Source organism: Phalangium opilio, unplaced genomic scaffold, assembly GCF_054372755.1.
Source record: "Phalangium opilio isolate 3A_F unplaced genomic scaffold, DU_Popi_V2 ptg000002l_1, whole genome shotgun sequence".
Classification (NCBI taxonomy): Eukaryota; Metazoa; Arthropoda; class Arachnida; order Opiliones; family Phalangiidae; genus Phalangium; species Phalangium opilio.
The window spans coordinates 13,890,121-13,912,583 of record NW_028324144.1 but is presented as its reverse complement, the minus strand read 5'-3'; the positions used below and the strand labels follow the sequence as shown (position 1 = coordinate 13,912,583).

At 36.6% G+C, this 22,463-nt stretch overlaps 2 protein-coding genes and 1 long non-coding RNA gene across 3 annotated transcripts; 2 read left to right on the top strand and 1 right to left on the bottom strand.

Moving 5' to 3' along the window:
• Positions 1 to 2,703: 2,703 nt before the first annotated feature.
• On the top strand, positions 2,704 to 4,156 carry LOC149720095 (uncharacterized). Its single transcript, XM_089858588.1, has 2 exons — positions 2,704 to 3,582; positions 3,680 to 4,156. Exons 1-2 carry the CDS (start codon positions 2,815 to 2,817, stop codon positions 3,710 to 3,712), a joined length of 801 nt encoding a protein of 266 aa, XP_089714714.1. The 5' UTR covers positions 2,704 to 2,814; the 3' UTR covers positions 3,713 to 4,156.
• A 14-nt stretch (positions 4,157 to 4,170) lies between these two features.
• On the top strand, positions 4,171 to 6,501 carry LOC149720094 (uncharacterized). The gene is made up of 4 exons (XR_016376429.1): positions 4,171 to 4,451; positions 4,528 to 4,797; positions 4,862 to 5,011; positions 5,089 to 6,501. It is a non-coding gene; the product is annotated as an uncharacterized LOC149720094 (long non-coding RNA).
• A 9,463-nt stretch (positions 6,502 to 15,964) lies between these two features.
• LOC149720093 (uncharacterized) lies at positions 15,965 to 16,883 on the bottom strand. Its single transcript, XM_089864174.1, has 3 exons — positions 16,767 to 16,883; positions 16,387 to 16,703; positions 15,965 to 16,331 (listed from the first exon to the last, which is right to left on the bottom strand). The coding sequence occupies exons 1-2, from the start codon at positions 16,881 to 16,883 to the stop codon at positions 16,410 to 16,412; spliced, it is 411 nt and encodes a 136-aa protein (XP_089720300.1). The 3' UTR covers positions 15,965 to 16,331; positions 16,387 to 16,409.
• Between the last annotated feature and the right edge of the window lie 5,580 nt (positions 16,884 to 22,463).

The window sequence follows — 22,463 nt, the reverse complement described above, 5'->3', positions numbered from 1 at the left end:
ACCTCTGGGCAGGAGAGTTTACCTAACGATGATATTAATAATTTAAGTTTTTCGGAAAGGGCAAAACTGATTCAGGATGATCCTGTTACTTGCGCTAGATATTTTGACCACCGTTTTCGGGCTTTGCTTAAGGCTTTACAGAAATTAGGTCCTCTTGGCGTTATAGAAGACTATTATTTTAGAGTTGAAATACAGCAAAGAGGTTCGCCCCACCAACATGGTTTGATTTGGATAAAAGATGCTCCAAAACTTAAAAATGATCTCTCAAATGTTAAGGAAGTAGAGGAATTTATTGATAATGTTATTTCTTGTGCTGCTGAGCACAATGACGAACATTTAGATTTGTTAACACGATTACAAATTCACAAACACACAACGACTTGTAGAAAGAAGGTCGATAATAATTCCGTTTGTCGTTTTGGAATCCCGTTTCCACCTATGCCCAGAACCATAATTTACGACCCTAGTTTAAGAGAGCCTGGTAGCGTACAGGAAGAACTCAGATCTAAGGAAAGGTCAAAGAAATTGTATGAGATGTTGCAATCGAAAGAAAAAGAGTTTTGGGTAGATAGTTTTGAGGAGTTGCTAGCTAAGTTGCGTATAACTGAAGACGAGTATATTTCTGCCGTTACTTATGACCTCAAAAGGAAAACAGTTTTGTTGAAAAGACACCCCAAAGATACTAGAGTTAATCCTTACAATCCGTGCGCTTTGCGTCTTTGGCAGGCGAATATGGACATTCAATTCGTTCTTGATGCTTACGCACTGGTTATGTATATTGTATCATATATAGGAAAGTCTCAAAGAGGGATGTCTTTGCTTCTGCGCGAAGCTTCTAAACAGGCAAAAAATGATAAATGTTCAGTAAAACAGAAGTTGAAACTAATTGCTAATCAGTTCTTGAATGCCCACGAGGTAAGCGCTCAGGAAGCGGCTTACTGTGGTTTACAAATTCCTGTGTCCAGGTGCAGTCGCGCCTGTGTATTTATAAACACCAATGCCCCTGAAAATCGTGTACACATTCTAAAGAGTCAATCTGAACTTGAAGAACTACCAGCAGACAGTAATGACGTTTTTGCCTCTGGGATGCTAGAACATTATGTTCAAAGGCCAGAGGAACTAGAGGCAATAACGTTAGCTCAATTTGGTGCCTGGTACGAATATTCCAAAGCCCGTAGAGTGACTAAAGCCGCCCACGATCATGTTGATGAGGGAGAGAGCAATGAAGTTGAAACTTGTGGTAAATGGCTGAAACTTAAAGATGAATCAGGGTTTATTAGGAAACGTGGCCGTGCTAAAATTATTAGGTACAGAAGATTCAATTTAGAAAAAGATCCCGATAACTTTTATCGTGAACAATTAATGTTGTTTAAGCCTTGGCGCGATGAAAGTAATGATATTTTGACAAAGGATATGAAATCAGAATATGAGCTTTGTCGCGAAACTATTAATGAAGTTAGGAAAGAATTTCACAATGAAATTGACGAAGAAGCCGTAGAACAGGCTGTAGCAGATTTTGAAAATGGAGAAATTCAAGTGGATGTTACTAATATCCAGCCTGAATTAGAACATAGAAATGAAGTTGATAGATCTTTAGCTATGGATGATTCCGATTTTTTAATTAATACGGTTCAAGAACCTGTAGGAAATATTAATAGAGATATTATTGATGGCAATGCCGAAAATACTGTTGCTCCGTCAATTACCTTAATTAATGACTCTGAGTACAACGCCCTTCTTAGAAAATTGAATTCCAAACAAAGAGAGATATATTACCATGTTTTGTATCATGTAAAAAGCAAAGAAACTCCGTTGCGTCTCTTTGTTACAGGGGGCGCTGGTGTGGGGAAAAGTCTTTTGATTAGTGCTATATTTGAATCTGTGTCAAGGTTTTACAACAAACAACCTGGGAGTAATCCATCGGAAGCGAAAGTAATCCGTTGCGCACCTACTGGCAAGGCTGCCTTTAACATAGGTGGGGCAACTTTGCACAGTACTTTTAGTTTACCCGTTAGCCAATTTGGTGGAAATATATCGAGATTGGAAAGTGAAACACTTCATAAATGCAGGTTACTCTATGGTCAAGTAAAACTAGTAATAATTGACGAAATTTCAATGGTTGGAGCGAAGGTGTTTAATCGGGTAAACGCTAGGTTACAAGAGATTATGGGTTGTCCTGATTATTTTGGTGGTGTGTCTGTCGTTCTAGTTGGAGACTTTAACCAATTGAGACCAGTTTGCGATTATTTCGCATTTCAAGGTCAAAGTGAGAAAGATAATCCTTACGCGTCGTTAATTGGTAACCCAATATGGGAGCAATTTGAATTTGCCGAACTTGAGGAAATTATGAGACAGAGGGATGATAAAATATTTGCTGAAGCTTTAAATAGAATGGCTGTGGGAAGTATGACTCAAAATGATATTGATTTCTTTAGTAGTCTGGAGGTAACGCCTGAGCGTGTACCCCCAAAAGAAGCGATACATCTTTTCGCCACTAACGCGGAAGTAAACCAATTTAATCAAAATAAGCTTTTAAACATGAATACGGAAAAGGCTGTTTCGGTTTCAGTAGATGTTGTCAATGGTGATCTTAGTAGTGAAGTTAAAAATAAGATACTTTCCCAAGTTGAAAAGTTAGCAACGTCTGATACGTATGGTCTGCCCAAACAATTGACTCTTGCGTGTGGCGCGAGATCTATGATGACCAACAATGTTGACACCTCTGACGGACTAACTAATGGCGCGACAGGTTGGTTAAGAAAGATAGAGTACGGCACAAATAGGGTCGGGGATAAAATCCCGTTCAGGGTATGGATGGAGTTTGACGATCCCAAAGTTGGGAAAATGTTGAGGCAAAAATGTCATGGTTTATATTTGAATAGTGATATTAACGCTTCGTGGACGCCTGTTGAAAAGGTCATCAAGTCGTTTAATAGAAAATGGAGACAAAATAATGCCTCAGTTTCTAGGAAACAATTGCCTTTGGTTGTTTCTGAGGCCATTACGATACATAAAAGTCAGGGTGATACTTACTCCTCGGTAGTGGTTCATTGTAAGGCTACAAAAAAAATTGAAAGAGCGCATTTATATGTGGCTTGTAGTAGAGCGAAAACCGCTTCCGGTTTATATATTGATGGAAAATTTAAAGTTCCTAATTCACCCAAAAACAACCTAGTAGAATTGGAACTTAAGAGGTTGCGAGACACAAAAAGCATCGAACTACCTTTCTTGCATGATCCCCTTTACATTTATGTACATAACGTGCAGTCTTTAAATGCTCATTTAGAAGATGTTTTAGCAGACAATGTAATAATGAAAAGTCAAATGTTATGTTTTGTTGAAACGTGGAAAAAAGAGACGGACGATTTTAGAGTGCCATCTTTTAAGGAAGTAGGTGGTATTTACTTGCCAAGTACGGCACGCAGAGTTGCTTTTGGTTCGTCCATATATTTAAGAGACACGCCTAAAAACGAAGTTAAAGAGATAGATACTAGAGTTTTACGAAGCGACATTCCTGTTAGAAATTCTCACGTGGAACGTTGCTGGTTAGATGTTTACATAGAAGGAGAACTTATATCTGTGGTATTGTTGTACAAATCTCCCTTAGGAAGTTTGAGAACTGTGTTTGAGGACTTTAACCCTTTGTTTGACATGAAATATGATTCGTCTATTCCAACAGTTGTGGTTGGAGATTTCAATATTAACTTTTTAAAGAGCCAAACGGCACTGAGAATGTTCTTTGATTCACATGGAATATCTCTTTTGCCGGGTCTAGAACAAAAGTATTCGACTGACTATCATTGTCAATTAGATTTGGCGTTTGGTAACAAACTTTTTCGAGACCGATACGATGCATGTTATAGAGAGTCTTATTATTCTTACCACAAGGGTATTTGCATTTTTAAAAGAACATAGTTTGAAATGGAAAAATTTATTTAAAGCAAGGTGGAGCTCCAGTGCGCCCCTTATTGACGACCTTTCTATTGTACATTGGGTTTAACTTGTTAGGATAATTTTCAGATCCTCCCTAATGCATTAAGTTTCATTGTTACCTACCTACGGCAAGGTAAAATTATTATGTATATACAAGGTTAGGCATCATGGTAGGGGCGCCAATGGAGCCGCATGTTGCTTTAAGGGTCTAAACTACGAGAAATAGGCTTTGGATCCTTGGCTAAGAAACCCACATATGGCTTGGGATCCTGTACTAAGAAACCTAAAATTAGGCTTGGGATCCTGTACTAAGAAACCTAAAATTAGGCTTGGGATCCTGTACTAAGAAACCTAAAATTAGGCTTGGGATCCTGTACTAAGAAACCTAAAATTAGGCTTGGGATCCTGTACTAAGAGACCCACTTAAGGCTTGGGATCCTTGACTAAGAGACCCACACAAGGCTTGGGATCCTTGACTAAAGAACCCACATCTGACTTCAAGATTTGAAAAAAAAATGGTAAGTATCATTATTGGAATTGACGGTCATATAAGTTTGGTATTAATCCATTTAAAAATATGGTATATTTTATGAGTAACCTGGAGGATTGGCGTAGTTCATGAGTAGCCTACAGGATTTGCGTAGTTCATGAATAACCTAGAGGTTATGCGTAGTTCATGAATAACCTAGAGGTTATGCGTAGTTCATGAATACCCTAGAGGTTATGCGTAGTTCATGAATACCCTAGAGGTTATGCGTAGTTCATGAATACCCTATAGGATATGCGTAGTTCATGAATACCCTACAGCATTGGTTTAGTTCATGGGTAACCATGGAGGACAAGGCCAACGAAATTGTAAACAAGGTATGTAATAGTGATAATTAGTTAATGGGGATAATCGTTGAGGTGATTTATTGTGGTTCTTCAGAAAATACGTCGGGAAATATATCTCAAGGCTTATCCTTAGGCTTAATAAAGGTGAAATACAACTCTCAAAACGTTAAAATGGTTGCGTCAGATGACTGAGATCTGGAGCGGCAACTGTGGGTTCATGTAAAGGCGAACCACTGAACAAAGTGTAAGTGTTGCACCAAGTTTCATAGGTTTGGTGAAGAATGGAGCAATTTTGTATAGCGTACTTTAAAAATGTTTTAGGTATGGCGAAGCGGAAATGGCTGAATAATCGGCGACAATTCAATAGTCCTAGTCGAAAATCCCCTTTTTTCGGCAAAACGCGGCCGAGGTGATTTTGAAAATGTTCCTGGCTGCGTTTTCTGCCGTTGGTAACACTGCAGCGTCCTCAAAAGTTGGCCAACGCTCAAAGCGGAAGTTGGACTTCGCCGCAATTGATCGACTAGAACTATAGTTCTAGCACGTTCAATGTTATGGGAGCAGCAAGTAGAGCAATACAAGGGCGGGCTGCATAGCGGTCTAGCAGTGGAAATACAGAAAGGAGAAAAACTTAACGCCAAGAGGCAGAGTTTTCCTATTTTGTGGAACTGGAGTCGTCTTGGTCTTTGTTATCTGAAACGTACAGCGCCAATACACCTATGTAATAGTTTCGAAAAAACGAAACTTTATGAACTACGCCTCATCTACTAGGTTATTGCTTTCTTTCGGACGCTATCCACCAAACATTCATCCTTAAACAGTCTGAAGAAGTTTTTAATATTAATAGTCCTAATTTGATTGTGGTTTTTTCCCAAATGGGTTTTCCCAGAGCCTTTTTTCCCACATGCGCTGTGGGTTTTTATGGTTCGAATTAGCTTGTATTATGACATGAATATTTGACATCCATTGCATCGTTTGTTAATGCTATTAATCAATTTATTCGTGGATAGCTCAGACGTCAGAGTGGAAAATCAATAATTTAAAAATAAGTGTTTTAATATTAATAATTCAACTGTGATTATGGTTTTTTCCCAAATGGGTTTTCCCAGAACCTTTTTTCCCATATGCGCTCTGGGTTTTTATGGTTCGAATTAGCTTGTATTATGACATGAATATTTGACATCCATTGCATCGTTTGTTAATGCTATTAATCAATTTATTCGTGGATAGCTCAGACGTCAAAGTGGAAAATCAATAATTTAAAAATAAGTGTTTCAATATTAATAATTCAACTGTGATTATGGTTTTTTCCCAAATGGGTTTTCCCAGAACCTTTTTTCCCATATGCGCTGTGGGTTTTTATGGTTCGAATTTGCTTAATGTTAAATTATACTGAAGGTTCCAATATATAATGTTAAATAACTATTCATTGTTGTATATAGATAGAAACGTTGAAGTATTATAAATACTGTTCTGTTAATGGTTTTTCAAGAACCTTTTGTTCCCATATGTATTGTGGGTTTTATGGTTTTAATTAGGTTATATTTAACTTTTACTGTACAGTTTAATATTATGTTATTTATTTCTTTGTATATATTGAAGTATTGTTGAAGTGTTATATATACTGTCTTCTGAGACTAATGTAATATTATAAATACTGTCTTCTGAGCCTAATGTACTTTCAGAATGTTATGGTCTTGAATTAAATGAAAAGTAAATAAAGTGAACGTTAAAATATATGACATCGTCCCTATATTATGTAAGATGAACCTCGTTCGGCCGTCGAAGGTTATTTAAGACAAGTAATGATGATAATATACAAGTATGAAGTCGATAAGTTTTATAATATAGGGGTAATTAAGTGACTATTTTAAAATTCAATTCCTGCACTTGCAAAGAATTAAAAAAAGCGATAGATGCATATATTTAGGTTGTTTAAGGGGTAGTGATAGTCATCTCCACTCGGAGAGGTAATATTTTGGCTTTCCCAACTTGTTGTCTGTGTGTGTCCGTCCATTGTTACACCAGTGCGTCGCGTTAGCAGTTAGCCTTGTGTTGATGTGTAAAGAAATCTACAGAACCTTAATATTCCCTTTTACCATAATATAAAGTGAATATGTGGAAGTATTTTTCGTAATTATGATGCATTTAGTACTTTTGTAGCTTTAAAGCTCTGTTTCATTTTGATATTCCAAAGATTTTTTTTAATATTGTTATTTGAAATGGCTGTTTATATATTACTTAAGCTATACTACATCTGTATATAGAATAATCCTTGGTTTATTGATTACATGAAGAAAACTAAGACCTAGACTCCGGCGGGTATATTAAGGATCATCCGCAATAGGCTTATTGAAACAAAGAGTAAATAATTGAGGCCTGAGGTGAAGTAAACTTTGGGCTTTGATTTTCGTGTCTGAAATGAAGAGACATCAACGGTGCAGAGTGAGCCGAAATTTAAATACACTATTAAATAATCAGGTTAAGATTTTATAATAGAAGAAAAGATCATGGTGGCAATTAGAATAGTAAAAGGGCTAATGGTAAACGGGTAGTAGCTACAGACTTTTTATTCTCTTTAAGGTGCGCGTTGCCTATTAGTGCGTCTAGCTACAATTTAGCTTTGGTGTTATTTAACGTTAACATTCATGTTGGCAAACTAAGAATATTGTTGAGGTGAGACGAGACGATAGAGTTTACACTGCAAACCAGTTGTCAATGTAGCTATCACAATATATTGTATACAGCTGAAGCGTAGACTTCATTTCCTGATCTTTTCCCCATTGCCCAAGATTTATCCTTATTGGATGTAAAATGTCGTCTGCTTTACTGTATTATTCGCTATGCTTGGAATACTGCTTCAATATTTCGTAAATTTTTACTTCAAAAAAGAGAAATAATTCCATATCTAGGTAAATACGTTTGTAGTAGTACACCTCTTGACTCGGAGAGGTAAAATTTTGGTTTTCCCAACTTGTTCATGTTTAATTTCGAACGGTGTTTTAATAGTGTTATTTTACACCGAATTTACACTTTAAATTGGCCCCAAGGTAATACAAGTTGGGAAAACCAAAATATTACCTCTCCGAGTCAAGATGAAGCCTACTTACAAACTTATTTACCCAGATATGGAAATGTTTCTTTTTATGAACAAATACTGAAGGGGGAGTGAACTGTGTATCCCCTACGTTTGGGGCAACTTTGTACTAGAGAATACTATTTGCCCCCGGAAGGGAAGGGGAGGGGGGATATCACTAAGGTAAGAGATAGTGGGTTATAACGTTGCCGTATATGGGAAAGAAATTACTCTATAAGGATATACATATATAACATATTTATAGAGATAGATAAGAACAACTTTTATAATTAAAATTAGAAAGACTAACATGTCTCTTAAAATTCTCGCGTGATCAACTGGTTTCACGCCAATTAAATAGGTATAGTCCCATCAGAATCGGCAAGAGCACTACCTCCTATATAAGTATCAAGACCCGAGTATGGGAATTTTTTTATCTTCGAAATGAGGCATTTTAATTCGCGGGATTTAGACGCAGCGCGGCGCTCGTTTCCAGACTTTGACGTCACAGCTATCACGTGTTTGTGGCGTCTGAAGCAGACGAGAGGCTCGCTTGGTTGTCTTGGCGGACTGGGAGGGACTGCTCGAGAACTTTTTGTTCGTCACATTTGTGAATTATGCGTTAAGGCAGATATAATATAAGAAACATCCCGTAGGGAGGTTTCTTATATTACTTTATGTTAAGGTAATTTCTTTAACTTTTTCTTTAACTTTTTTTTCAAAATACTAAAGAAGTACTAAATATTTGATTATCGATTTACTTGTATTAAATATTGACTTAAAAAGCATTTAACCATTGGTCTATTTTCATAATAGGAAATGTAGAAATAAATTTTCAATTCTTTCTTAACAGTATTTCAAAACAGGTTCAAAATGGTTCCCTGAATATAATTATTTAAACAAGATAAGTTGATGTTTAAGTTCACTCATTTAAATGAGATTTAAAAGTAAAAATTTGATAAGATAATTTTGAATTTTAATAGATATTGTTTTTATTAAAAGTTTAAAATTAAAACTGATGCACTGAGTTTTAATAAAACTATTTTTCAACTTTAATAACACCTGTTTTTTAAGCTTGCCTATAATTATAAATTAAAAGTATGAAACTGGTATTGAATTAAGTCTATTAATCTATATCTATATAAATCAAAGTCCTGACTGACTGACTGACTGACAGATGACTGACTGATAATCAACGCCCAGCCCAAACCGCTTGCCCTAGAAGGCTGAAACTTTGCAGGAACGTTACTCATAAGTAGTAGGCGCGTACTAAGAAAGATTTTTCCAACCCGCCGCCATCTTAAAAAATGGCGCCCAGAAATGTAAAAATATTCTCTATGCAATAAAGTACGCGCGTTTCAACCGATTTCACAAATATTTAGTACACTGGTTTCCTTTAACCTTAAGACGGGCTGAATGGTCTTTCGGGTTCGATTTGTCGCCATCTTTTAAAATGGCGCCCAGAAATGTAAGAAAATATTCAATATGCAATAAAGTCTGCGCGTTTCAACCGATTTCACTAATATCTAGTACAATGGTTTCCTTTAACCTATAGACGGGCTGAAAGGTCTTTCGGGTTCGATTTGTTGCCATCTTTTTAAATGGTGGCCTAAAATTTAAAAACCCTTTATGTGATAATGTCCGCGTGAAAAGTAATTAAAAATATCCCGACGAGCTGACGGACTGTGCCGAGTGCCTTAGCTCCTAGGGTGCTACAAAAAAAGTCATCAGTAAAATCTAAACATTCATTATATCATTTTAGATGGAAGTTCTTATTACACGCGAGCGACGCCGCGGGTAACGGCTAGTATTAAACATAAAATAGTTCTAATTAACGATTGTTGGCCAAATAGTCAAAGTCATTGTGCTAATTCGAACGGGCGTGATTTGAAATAAGATATCCTGAAACGAGCTCCACCTCACGGGGAAACCGCACAATTATATACAAGTTCCAATCCCCATCTGACGAGGGAGCATACTCGGGCCTTGATACTTATATAGGAGGTATTGGCAAGAGCTATTTGTAATAATACCTCCATGTTCCTACCGCCAAGCTGAGAACTAAGCGTATTACGTAACGTTATCCAAACACCCGTTTATTTTCTTTGGTGACCGCGCTGGTTCAGCGCTGAGCACCGTGACGTCTAAATTCTAAAACAAAATCCCCTTCTGTACGACACTGCTAACAGCGCTGAGCTCTGCTGAACGTGGCCTAGATTTTCACCATGATGCTTTATTCAATTATAAAATCTAAGCCCGATTATTTAAAAGTGTATTTAACTTTCGGCCCACTCTGAACCGTTAATGTCTCTGCATTACAGAAACGAGAACCACACCCAAGCGTTTACTTTTGGGTTCACTAGGCCTATTGACTAATAAAAGTTCATTTGACCGACCTAGTAGCGTTCTTCTTGTCTTCAATAACGAAAGGATTATGCTATAAACAGATGTAGTATAGCTTAAGTAATATTTAAACATCCATTTCAAATAATAATTATAAAAAACATCCTTGGAATATCAAAATGAAACAGAGCTTTAAAGCTACAAAAGTACTAAATGCATCGTAACTACGAAAACGATTTCCACATATTCACTTTATATTATGAAAAAAGTGAATATTAAGGTTCTGTAGGATTTCTTAACACATCAAAACAAAGCGAACTGCTAACTCGGCGCACTAGTGTGACAACGGACAGACACACACAGACAAAAAAATAGACTGCTTTTTAACTCTTCCGTATTAATTTTGAATTGAGAAAAGAGATTATCTTAAATATTAAAATAAATATAATTAATATTAAATATTTTCTTCGTTAGTTGTTCGCCTTATTGTGCGTTACATCGTTTTAAAAAAGAATAATTAAACTACCTTGAGAGACTTGACTAATATTGACGTTTGAATTGAAGGATATGACTGCTGCTTCGCCTTATTCAAATAGGTAGTATATAAGGGTTTCGAATCGCAGCTATGGATAAGAACATCGCAATTGCGTGAACCTTGGCGGAAGACCCCATCAATGGAAGGCTAGACGTTTCTCGTAACCCTAGCCGATCGACGCGTATGTATTAACCTTAAGGATGATGGTGGTATTAGAAGCCAGGTGTGCAGACTGGTGTCCATGTGGGATGGACAAGAATAGAAGATGGTGGTGTTTAGAAGCCAGTAAGTACAGACTGGTGTCCATGTGGAAAGGACAAAGACGAGAAGGTGGTGGTGTTTAGAAGCCAGTAAGTACAGACTGGTGTCCACGTGGAATGGGCGAAAGACTAGAAGATGGTGGTGTTTAGAAGCCAATAACTTCAGACTGGTGTTCATGTGGGGTGGACAAATGAACAGAGTTGTTAAACAGGCAATGGAGTAATAGCCTGTAAGTCGAATACAATTTCCGGGACTGTAAATGCGGTCTGGAAATTGAATACACGTTTGCTCCGATTTGCAAACTGCGAACGCGGTCACGTGGGTGTAACAACGGACAGACAGACAGACACGTCGAAATTAGAACCTCTCCGTGACATACGTCACTCGGAGAGGTAAAAACTCTCTTTTGGGTGTTTTTACGGTGTTTACACCGTTTTAACACGTTTTTAACACTTCCATTTCTTAGAGTGTAGAATTGCATTCGTGTCATAACTGCATAATTACCCCCAATAAGTTCAAGAGTAGATCGCAAAACGCAGTGATTTTGTTGGTGAACTACATTTCGAAGTAAATAGAAAGTTTAGATGTATTATCGAGAAATTTAGATCTGGTGTGGTGACGTTTTTAATTTGCATCATTAATGTTTATTAGTAGAAGATTATTTCGGTGATGACGACGGCTACTGTTCCCGACAACATCATGAGAAGAAAGTAGTAAGGAACGCCGACGCTACTCTGGTCCAAATCAGAAACGCTTTTCAACGGTTTCTCCCACTTGAACTGTTCAATCCTGTATTGTTTCTTAAAATCCACACAGAAAAAAAAGTGTTTAGAAACTAAACACTTGCCTAAACACGAAAATTCAACAGATATTTTATCATGTTTAAAAACAATCATGTTTAAATAAGAATGGTGTTTAGGTTTGCAACATCTTATGTTTAGGTTCAAAATGTGTTGATCGCTTGTCATATTTAGTATTTAAACATGTTTAAGGTGGTATATGTCAGGTTATTTTGCTATAATGCTTAGTAACAAAACGTGTTTACACGATTATATGCCTAGTTGTATAACATGTTTTCAGGATTATATGTTTAGGTTTTAAACATGACTAAAGGTTTATAGGCTTAGCTTCCTATCATGTTTAAGGGTTTATAAGCTTAGTTTTAAAGATATTTGCAGGTTTATCTTGAAATAATTTGAATGGTATATGACGTGCGTCGGTTTAAATAATTCCTGCGAAATAAAATACATTGTTTTCAGAAAAACCCGTGCCGCTCCTCGTGGGAAAACACAATTTCCGTTGAACTTCAACTTAGCTTAACTTAAACACTTTAGTAACATTGTACCGAGTCCCATTCAACCGAAAAACTCTCACTTCGGAGGATTTACGATGCTGTAAAATGGGACAATCCGATTGTACCAAAAAACCCTCATTTCGGGTTTTCCCGATCGAATTTAAATTAAATTAACTTAAAACAATTCACGGCCTACGTAAAATAAACACTAGATCCAAACATTTTCTAAATTATTATTTTACAACTAAGGATTATAAGAACGAAATAGTAATAAATCAGCAATATATGAAATAATAAAATCAATTGCTAATATTGATTTATTGTTTTATGTTATATTCATTATGAAAATACTTTAAGCCAGCCGTTTTACTGTACTTGAAGTGTATAACCACCCCAAAGAGGAAGAGACGTCCTAACCAAACCAAACCAAACCTAACCGAACAGTAACTTTTTGGAAAAGGCATATTATTTGAGAAGTCAATGAAGATAAACATCAATATTTTGGAAAAGGCGTAACAATGTTAAATGATTTATAAAATATTACTAACCTAACCTGGTTTTGAACAAAAACGTTTTATTGGACGAAATTGTTTTTGTTTAATGCTTAACCCAAGTCCAATTTTCACTTCTGTATACTGTTATCTTATATACAGTATTTAGAAGACACGGTGTTGAAAACTTACCGAGGTCGTTTTTTATTATCATCTTGTTGCATAGTCGTCAAATATTGGCGTTTCCAAGGCAGCACGAATGTATTGAAAACGCTAGCACTTTTGAGGTCGCTAAATTCGACAAATAGCGTCGTTTGAATTGTAAATACCAACACCCGCGGTTGGGCTAAATTCAGTAGAAACTTTGGCGGGATTCGGCCTAATGGAATTCTAAGCAATGGGAATATACCTATGTAAACAAATCTAGCCGACCTGTTGGAAATGTTGTTCTACTATTAAAGCCAAGAAAGCTTATTTATTCTTCTTGTCGAACCATCACTTTAAACATATATTTTGCTCAAAATTTGAGTCAAGGAAGTCATTTTCTCAATATAAAATGAAAGCCATTGTGACTTACATTATGAATATAGCCACAAGGTGTTAGATTATTCACCTTGTGGTAAAATATACCTCCACTTTTTAGTTGTTTTTTAAAATATTATAATTCTTCTTAAGATAAAGATTTAAAAAAATTTAAGGTATATACCAACGTATTAAAAACATGTTACGTTAAATAACACCTGGTAACCGTTGATGTTTAGCTTAGTGTTAAGATTATTCTGTGTTTACCTCTTAAACGTGATAGAATAAGAAGTGTTCCTATTTGGAACACAATTATAAAGATCCTTAGAGAAACAGATATGAAATTAGACATCAACATTGAAGCAATAAACATTACATCACACCAATGTTTAACATCAAAACATGTTCAGATGTTGCAAACCTACACTCTTAAAATCAAAGGTGTGATTTAGCACCTTTTGTCTTAATTTTGACGGGTCCAAAAACAGCACCATTAATGTGGTTAAATAACGCCTCTGAAAGTTTTAAATAGCCCATTTTCAACCCTTTGCGTCTTAAAAATATTTTCCCCCGACACATTTATTACACCTTATAAGGCTTTATCTTACACCTTTTAAGAACCATATTTTTAAAATGTGTTCTTAAAGTGTCTGTATGTTCTTCTAATATTCTTCAAAAGGCGTCAATTTTTTATTGAGGTGTGAAATAGTGCAGAAAAGAAAAACAAAAGGTGTGATTTAGCACCTTTGGTCTTAATTTAAAGTTGTAAAACAACACCTCTGAAAGTGTTAAATGGACCATTTTTAACACTGCATCTTAAAAATATTTCCCACTGACACATTTATTACACTTCATTGAGCTATTTCTTACACCTTTTAATAACAATATTTTTAAAAGGTGTTCATTAAGTGTTTGTATCTTCTTCCAATATTCTTCAAATCGCGTGAATTTGAACTACTGAAGTGTGAAATAGTGCAGAAAAGGCGTGAAATATTGTAGGAAGGCTGTATTACACAGCGTGATTCTAATTCAGTTTGACACTTTTACCACATCGTGCTATTCTCAATAAAGGTGCTATATATACTTTTCACTGTACACACACAAATATTTAGTGTTTTTTAACACCTTTAAAAGTAGTTTTTATGGGTCCACATTTCACACAGACCGAAACCATAATTGGGAGGTCCCATTCGACCAAACGTCCACAACATAGGCGGTTTTGAAAAGTGGTAAATAGCCCCAAAAAACTACACTTAACGAAAGTGTCCATTGCTAAAATTTCTCTGATAATAACAGAGTTGCTAAGTGATACATTGTTTAACGATTTGAAGGCATATCTAAATATAAGGGAAAGGTGAAATTAGCCATAATCCATAACATATCCTTTGTTATTATTGTAACATGATGCCTAAAAGACAAATTTATATTTAAATTGTGGTAAATAAACATGTTCCAGTAAATTGTTGAGATATTTATGGATTTTTAATGAAAGGTTTGTCTGTAGTTCAAATTTTCATCCGCAGAATCACGAACTTTTAGTGCAGAAGAAATTTTGTTATTATATGGGTTTTCTAAACTATTAATTCAAACGATAACCAATACTTTGGACCGTATACGCAGAGTGTGGGCGTCGTGAGCGCTTAACGATAAATTAACCTTGTTTGATTGGATTAAAAATGTTAAACCCGGGACGCAATGCGTCAAAACAATTAATGATTATAGAACTTTATGGGTAATGTCAAATAAGGTGGACTTCGAAACTGTTCATTAGATATTAAGCTGAAAGGATTTAAACACACTTATTTGAACAATGGGTGTCGAAAATAAGAATGGAAATTGTTCAACAGAGATGCAGTTTAACACCTTATCAACTCGTCTTTCGTACTAAAAGATAATTGTTACTCTTTTATGTGTGTTGTGCAATTCCTTACAGGATGCGTCTCAGCACCTTTGCGAGCTTAAAATAACACTTTTAAGCTTGTCGCATAACAACTTTAAGAGTGTCGCGTAACGCCTTAAAGAGTGTCGCGTAACGCCTTAAAGAGTGTCGCGTAACGCCTTTAAGAGTGTCCTGTAATGCCTTTAAGAGCGTCGCGTAACGCTTTTAAGAGTGTCGCGTAACGCTTTTAAGAGTGTCGCGTAACGCTTTTAAGAATGCCGCGTAACGCTTTTAAAAGTGTCACATAAGACATTGAGCAGATTTTATAAAGCTACCATACCACCTGATCACCAATTCCATACGTTTTACTCAGGGATAAAAATATTTTCTTAAGAAAATACCATCGTTAAAAAATGCTGTTATAATTAATTTAAAACGAACAATTAAGTCTTTTTCCTTGACTTAATAATCTTTGGATTGACTTCAAAATTAAAACATACGGAAGACCTCATTTTAGAAGCAAACACGCAGTATTATTATTTAATTTCTACGTTTAATTTCAAACGGTGTTTTGAAGGTTTTTTATTACAGAATTTACACCTTAAATTGTCCGGATAAACTCAAGGTGACGAAACTCTATTTTGGGTGTTTTTAATTTGTAAAAAAAGTGTTTTCTTAAATTACACTCTTTTAAAACTTTCATTTCACTAAATATTAATTATCCACAAAACTATTTCATAGTAATATTAATCATAAATCAATAAAAAAATAAGAAATTGTTCTCTCGCCTCTCGCGTTATTGTATGAGACAGTTTAACTATATATATAGCAATGAAAAATTTACAGAATTGTGCTAAAATTACCAGTTTATAAAATTTAAAATCTGAGATCTACCCTTATAACACCCTTTCCAAAAAAAAGGAGTAATTCCAGATGGATTTTACACCTTCATTAACTAAGATTTTTTTTTCGAAGATAATGGTCACCTTTAAAATACCAATATAACACCGTTTTTGTTATTCATGTGAAAATGTTAGGCAATATAGATAAGTGTATTTAAAAAGTACACCATTTTCACTCCAAAGAAACACTCATTTTTTTGTGTGTAAACACTTTTTTTTCTGTGCAGGTACTTGAAAACTTGCGTTTCGAAAAAGGGCGCCATGCTGCAATAGAACATTCGTCAAACCCACTCATTTTACCATAAAATTCATTACCAACCTCAGTTGGAGGGACTCTTGCAGTTAGGGACTTCTTCTTAACCAAGAGCTGTTGAACATGGTGTTTAGGTAGTCGAAGGAAACGTCTTGCTGCGACAAATAAATAGCTCCTTTGATCGCGTGTAAGAAGTCTTTGTCGTCTTTATCGTCTTCGAAGTCTATCAAGTAATTAATCAGAAAGTCGACCGTTGTGATCGCTGCTTTCTTCCCGGAAATAATGGGAAAAAAGTTATCAAGTACAATATCTATAAAATTACGATATACGTTCTTCATATCGAGTGCGCCTAGCCATTCCTTAACAACGGGGTGTTGGGGTGCCTGTAGATACGCGCCAATGACGTTAGAAGAATTGAAAAACTTAACAAACAGAAGAATATTCACCGAAACTTGGAGGTGTTCGTATGTTTCCGGGAACATTCCTGTTGGAATTCCCGATTTGACCAAGTCTGATAGAGTATCGATGTAATAGTAGTTTTCCGTCGAGAACTCCGTCCGCATGAAACAGCCCAAGAAAAACAAAATGAAAGTCTGAGAATATAGACGCTTGTAAACCGAATTAATTCGGTATACAGGCTGCCTTTACGTAGCCCCATTTGTTGCCCCCCCCTTTCTATCTATCTCGTTCCTCTAGATGGTACCGTGCCTGAAGGGGGAAAATATGGTTGGGGGGTTGACGGCACGTATCACGTGATATTGTTGGCGGGAAATTTGAATTTATTTTTGGTTTATCGGTATGAAGTCACGTGACTTGTCGATGGTGACTACATTCAGTGTCCATAGTGGTACTGTAGGATATTGTGTACATTTAGGGGATGATTTATTGGTAATTCTATAGGTTCTGTAGGCCCTTTCTACACCATCCTGTAATGCTATTCTCTTTATGATTTTGAGGTATCCATGTATGTTTATGTCATACTAAAGAACTAGTTTTAATTGAGATATGGTTTACATTGCAAAAGGTACCAATTAAGCTACGATGCGGTTCTAGGTGTACTCATGTTTTGTATTATTATTACTAGGTGTATCTTTAGGATATTGTGTACATTAAGGATATGATTTTTATAGGTTCAGTAGGCCCTTTCTACACCATCCTGTAATGCTATTCTCTGTATGATTTTGAGGTCTCCATGTATGTTTATGTTTCTCTTATATTAAAGAACCAGTTTTAATTGAGATAAGCTCTACGTAGTTTATTGAAAAGGGTACAAATTAAGCTACGATGATGTTCTAGATGTACTCCTTTTGTGTGTTGGTTATTAAGCGAGTTACTGGGTTAGAACAATAGTAAATTTTAGTATCAAAAAAGAAGAAATACGGCACTTTTTACACAACTTGATAGCTGGTAATTAGTTACGTAACACATGATTTGTTACAAACCTTGTCAACAACCTTTCTCTCCAGTGTTCGGAAGTGATAGACTCTCTATAGTTTACAAAATTGCCTTTTGGACACCTAACAGGTATATATTATATGACATTAAGGGGGAGGATGAGGTAGAACTATATCCCCATCTGTTTCTATTTATACGTAAACACATTCAAACGTGTCTAAAGGGCTTTGGGGGGGGCTTGGCAGTGCCACTAGATTCCTTGCATTGCTATCAATGTAATTTATTTTTCATTAATTGGACCACCCACCAGGTTTTATTAAAGGGGCAGGGTTAAACCTTTATCCCCATCTAGTTTTTATTTATACGTAAACATGTCCAGGCATGTCTTAATAGCTTTTTTGGGGGGGGGGTCGAACCATTTGTATTGAATCAATGAAATTTATATTTAGAGTGATTTATAACTCACACAAATGTGTTATGTCCAAGTTTATGTCATTGAGGTGAGCGGTGACACATCCTACAATGGGGTTCAAGCATTTAATTGATTACAGGTGGTTGCCCCGAGGGTATTATTAGGACAAGTCTCAACAAGTTTAAGATGTTTCCATTGCGTCAACAGAAAGGCAATATATCATTAAACCGAAACATTAACCTAAACGTACTATATTTATCAAAATTATCGGCAACGTAATCAAAAATTTGTGGAAAACGTAAAACGGTATTGAAAGAAGCATCATTCACAACGCATTTCGTGTTAGAAGTAAAAAACAATCGAAACGTTTTTGATCAACTACGTTACAATTGACCGACACGAAAACGATAATTTAAAATTCCTAAAATCCCATAGGAATACATGGGGAAATGAATAATCCACCGAAACGAAAACAGTCATGTACATTGCATTTTAACAACACGAAACGAGTCATTTGAAAATCATTTCAAATGATTAAAAACGTTTCGATAAATTTTAGCTAAATTTATAAAAATTACCCTATGTTTCACCAAAAACACTTTTGATTTAGCAAAATTCCACCAATTGTTTTCTATTTAAATAAAAATTTATTACCTCTTGACCCCCCCCCTCTTCGCAGAAACTAGTATAGCAACCTTTTACTATAACAAAGACTAAGCTAATTAACCAAAATATTTCTAGGGAAACGTCAATTCGAGCACGAGTATTAAAATACCAAAGTATACAGGGTGTTTCTGAAAAGTCCATCACAAATTAAGGGGCGTGTTTATGGGACCAAACTGAGCGGAAAGTACCAAAGAACATGGGGTGTACAACATTTTGTTACGGAGATATGGCCTTCCAAACATTCGCCCCTAAAACAAGGAAATATCCAAAAATGAGGAGTAACACTTAAGACCGACTAACCAGCTTGTTTAAAATTACTAGACAATTTCAATAGCCTTTAATCGAACAATTGATTTCTACCTTTACTAATCAGAAGCGTATAAATGAGTAGAAGTATGCCTACGGTGGTAATGTAAAATTAATCCCAAGTGACATGATGTTTCAAGATCTTCCCAGCACCAAGTAAAATGGTTCTGATTGAAGGGACTTTTATTAGCACAGCGTAAACAACGTTATTTTCAGGAATTAGTCCAAATGTCCACGGGCGGCATTACAAAAACGAGGCAGTCTTTCGAATGATACTTGGACATGTTGGAAGATCCCTGGCTTGTTCCTGTTATCTCAAACCGTAAAAAGCTACGCAAATCTTCATCATCACGGACAACACTCTTGTACGTTAGGTATGACCTTGAGAAAACCTAAAAGGACATCTCGAATGTATTTGAAAAACCCATCTCCAATTAAGGGGCGTGTTGTTTGTTTCCAACAGAGTAAACTCGCCCAGAGAACAATTACAATGCAGAGCCACGTTTCGGCGTTAATGGCCCACAAAGGTGGTCCCAAACAAAAGAAGAAAATGAATTTATTGACAAGTTTTAACATTTAATTGCATCTAGTTACAAAAATTGTTCAAAGTGTTCACCACCCGCGTTAAGGCACACATTAGCACGTCTTACAAATGATTCCCTTACACGTTGAAAAATGCCTGGAGTTTCGCGAATTGTTTGACAGCCGTGAATTATTCGTCGACGTAGCTCTTCAACATCGGGCACTTCAGTCTGATAAACTAAGTCTTTCAGGTGGCCCCAAAGAAAGAAATCACAAGGGTTCAGATCGGGTGATCGAGCAGGCCACTCCACAGGTCCACCTCGACCTAACCACCGCAAAGGGAAGGTCGCGTTAAGATAATTTCGGACCGCGATGCTGAAATGTGGTGGTGCACCATCGTGCATGAACCACATTCTGTTTACCAAACCTAAGGGTACGTCTTCGAGTAGTTCCGGTAAATCGTCCCGTAAGAACTGCAAGTAAGCCACACCGTTTAACCTGGGCTCTAGGAAATTTGGCCCAATTAAATTGTCACCCACAATACCACACCACACGTTTAAACTGAATTGTACTTGGTGACTTCTAACGCAAGTTGCGTGGGGGTTTAGCTGGGACCATTGATGTTTATTATGTAAGTTAATAATACCATCCCGTGAAAAGTTAGCTTCGTCAGTAACCAACAAATCCCGTGGGAAATCGATATCGTTTACTTTAGCCAGAAACCACTGACAAAACGCCGTGCGTCGTGGGTAGTCCGCTGGATTCAAACCTTGAACTTTTTGAACATGGAAAGGATGAAACCGGTGGCTTCTGAGGATTTTCCACACGAGCGTGTGGTTTACGCCTAATCGGCGACCAACTTGGCGGGTACTTGATTCAGGCTCGTCCTCGAAAATGGTGAGAACTTCGTCTTCTACGGCCTCTGGGATGGCTCTCGCTCTAGGTTGAGGTCCAGCCGGTTGGATTCGTCCATCTTGCCTCAAACGTCTGTCCACAGCCTCGAACGTCAGTCGATTTGGTAGTCGCCTCTGCGGAAATCTTTCCTGATACAAGCGTACAGCTGCAGCGGCATTCCCCTCGGCTAGTCCATACATTAGGTGCATATCCGCATATTCGGCATTTGTGAAGAAAGGCATTGTAACGGACTTCGTTGAATTATGAGTTTAATAAAACAAACACATGTACGTGAAACCTCTTTTATTCCTTTCTTAAAAAACATAGTGCTCTGTTTTTTAAGAATAGGCGAAGTTCTCACTATTTTCGAGGACGATCCAAAAACAAGCAGCCGCCAATTGGTTTGCTGATTAAGAAAAAACCACACGCAACTTGCGTTAGAATTCACAAAGTACAATTCAGCTTAAACGTGTGGTGTAGTATTGTGGGTGACAATTTAATTGGGCCATATTTCCTAGAGCCCAGGTTAAACGGTGTGGCTTACTTGTAGTTCTTACGGGACGATTTACCAGAACTACTCGAAGACGTACCCTTAGATTTAATAAACAGAATGTGGTTCATGCACGATGGTGCACCACCACATTTCAGCATCGCGGTCCGAAAACTTGTCAATAACATTTTCTTTGTGCATTAATCATGGCGTTTTATCTATGACACATGAAATACTTTCTGAACGAAACAAATTAAAGTTTGTTCTTTTGTTTGGGACCACCTTTGTGGGCCATTAACGCCGAAACGTGGCTCTGCATTGTAATTGTTCTCTGGGCGAGTTTACTCTGTTGGAAACAAACAACACGCCCCTTAATTGGAGATGGGTTTTTCAAATACATTCGAGATGTCCTTTTAGGTTTTCTCAAGGTCATACCTAACGTACAAGAGTGTTGTCCGTGATGATGAAGATTTGCGTAGCTTTTTACGGTTTGAGATAGCAGGAACAAGCCAGGGATCTTCCAACATGTCCAAGTATCATTCGAAAGACTGCCTCGTTTTTGTAATGCCGCCCGTGGACATTTGGACTAATTCCTGAAAATAACGTTGTTTACGCTGTGCTAATAAAAGTCCCTTCAATCAGATTCATTTTACTTGGTGCTGGGAAGATCTTGAAACATCATGTCACTTGGGATTAATTTTACATTACCACCGTAGGCATACTTCTACTCATTTATACGCTTCTGATTAGTAAAGGTAGAAATCAATTGTTCGATTAAAGGCTATTGAAATTGTCTAGTAATTTTAAACAAGCTGGTTAGTCGGTCTTAAGTGTTACTCCTCATTTTTGGATATTTCCTTGTTTTAGGGGCGAATGTTTGGAAGGCCATATCTCCGTAACAAAATGTTGTACACCCCATGTTCTTTGGTACTTTCCGCTCAGTTTGGTCCCATAAACACGCCCCTTAATTTGTGATGGACTTTTCAGAAACACCCTGTATGTATACAATGCCGAATCATTTACATAGTTTCACACTAGAATTTCACTGCTATTTACACTGTTCTAGGGAAAAACACAGATTTTAACTAACACCTATAGAAAAGACATACATCCCTATATACTAAAACAGAATATAGCAGCAGCGAAAAGTTCAAAGTACAACACAGAGTGTCATTTAGCTAATGCCAGTGCATGAATCATGGATTTCTAGCAATAGAAGGAAATATTGTACGCAACATTTTTCTATAAAAATGCTTATTTGGGTTTCCTAAATTCCCCAAAGAATTGCATACAAAATTTGAAATTTCAAAGTACTGACTTGAGTTAATCCAACTCACTTTGTTTCTTTAGTTGCCTTAAAATGACGAAACGAGTCATTTGAAGAACAGTTCACATGACTAAAAACGTTGCGATGATTTTCGCAATATTTATCAAATTGATTCGATGAAAAGCATATTT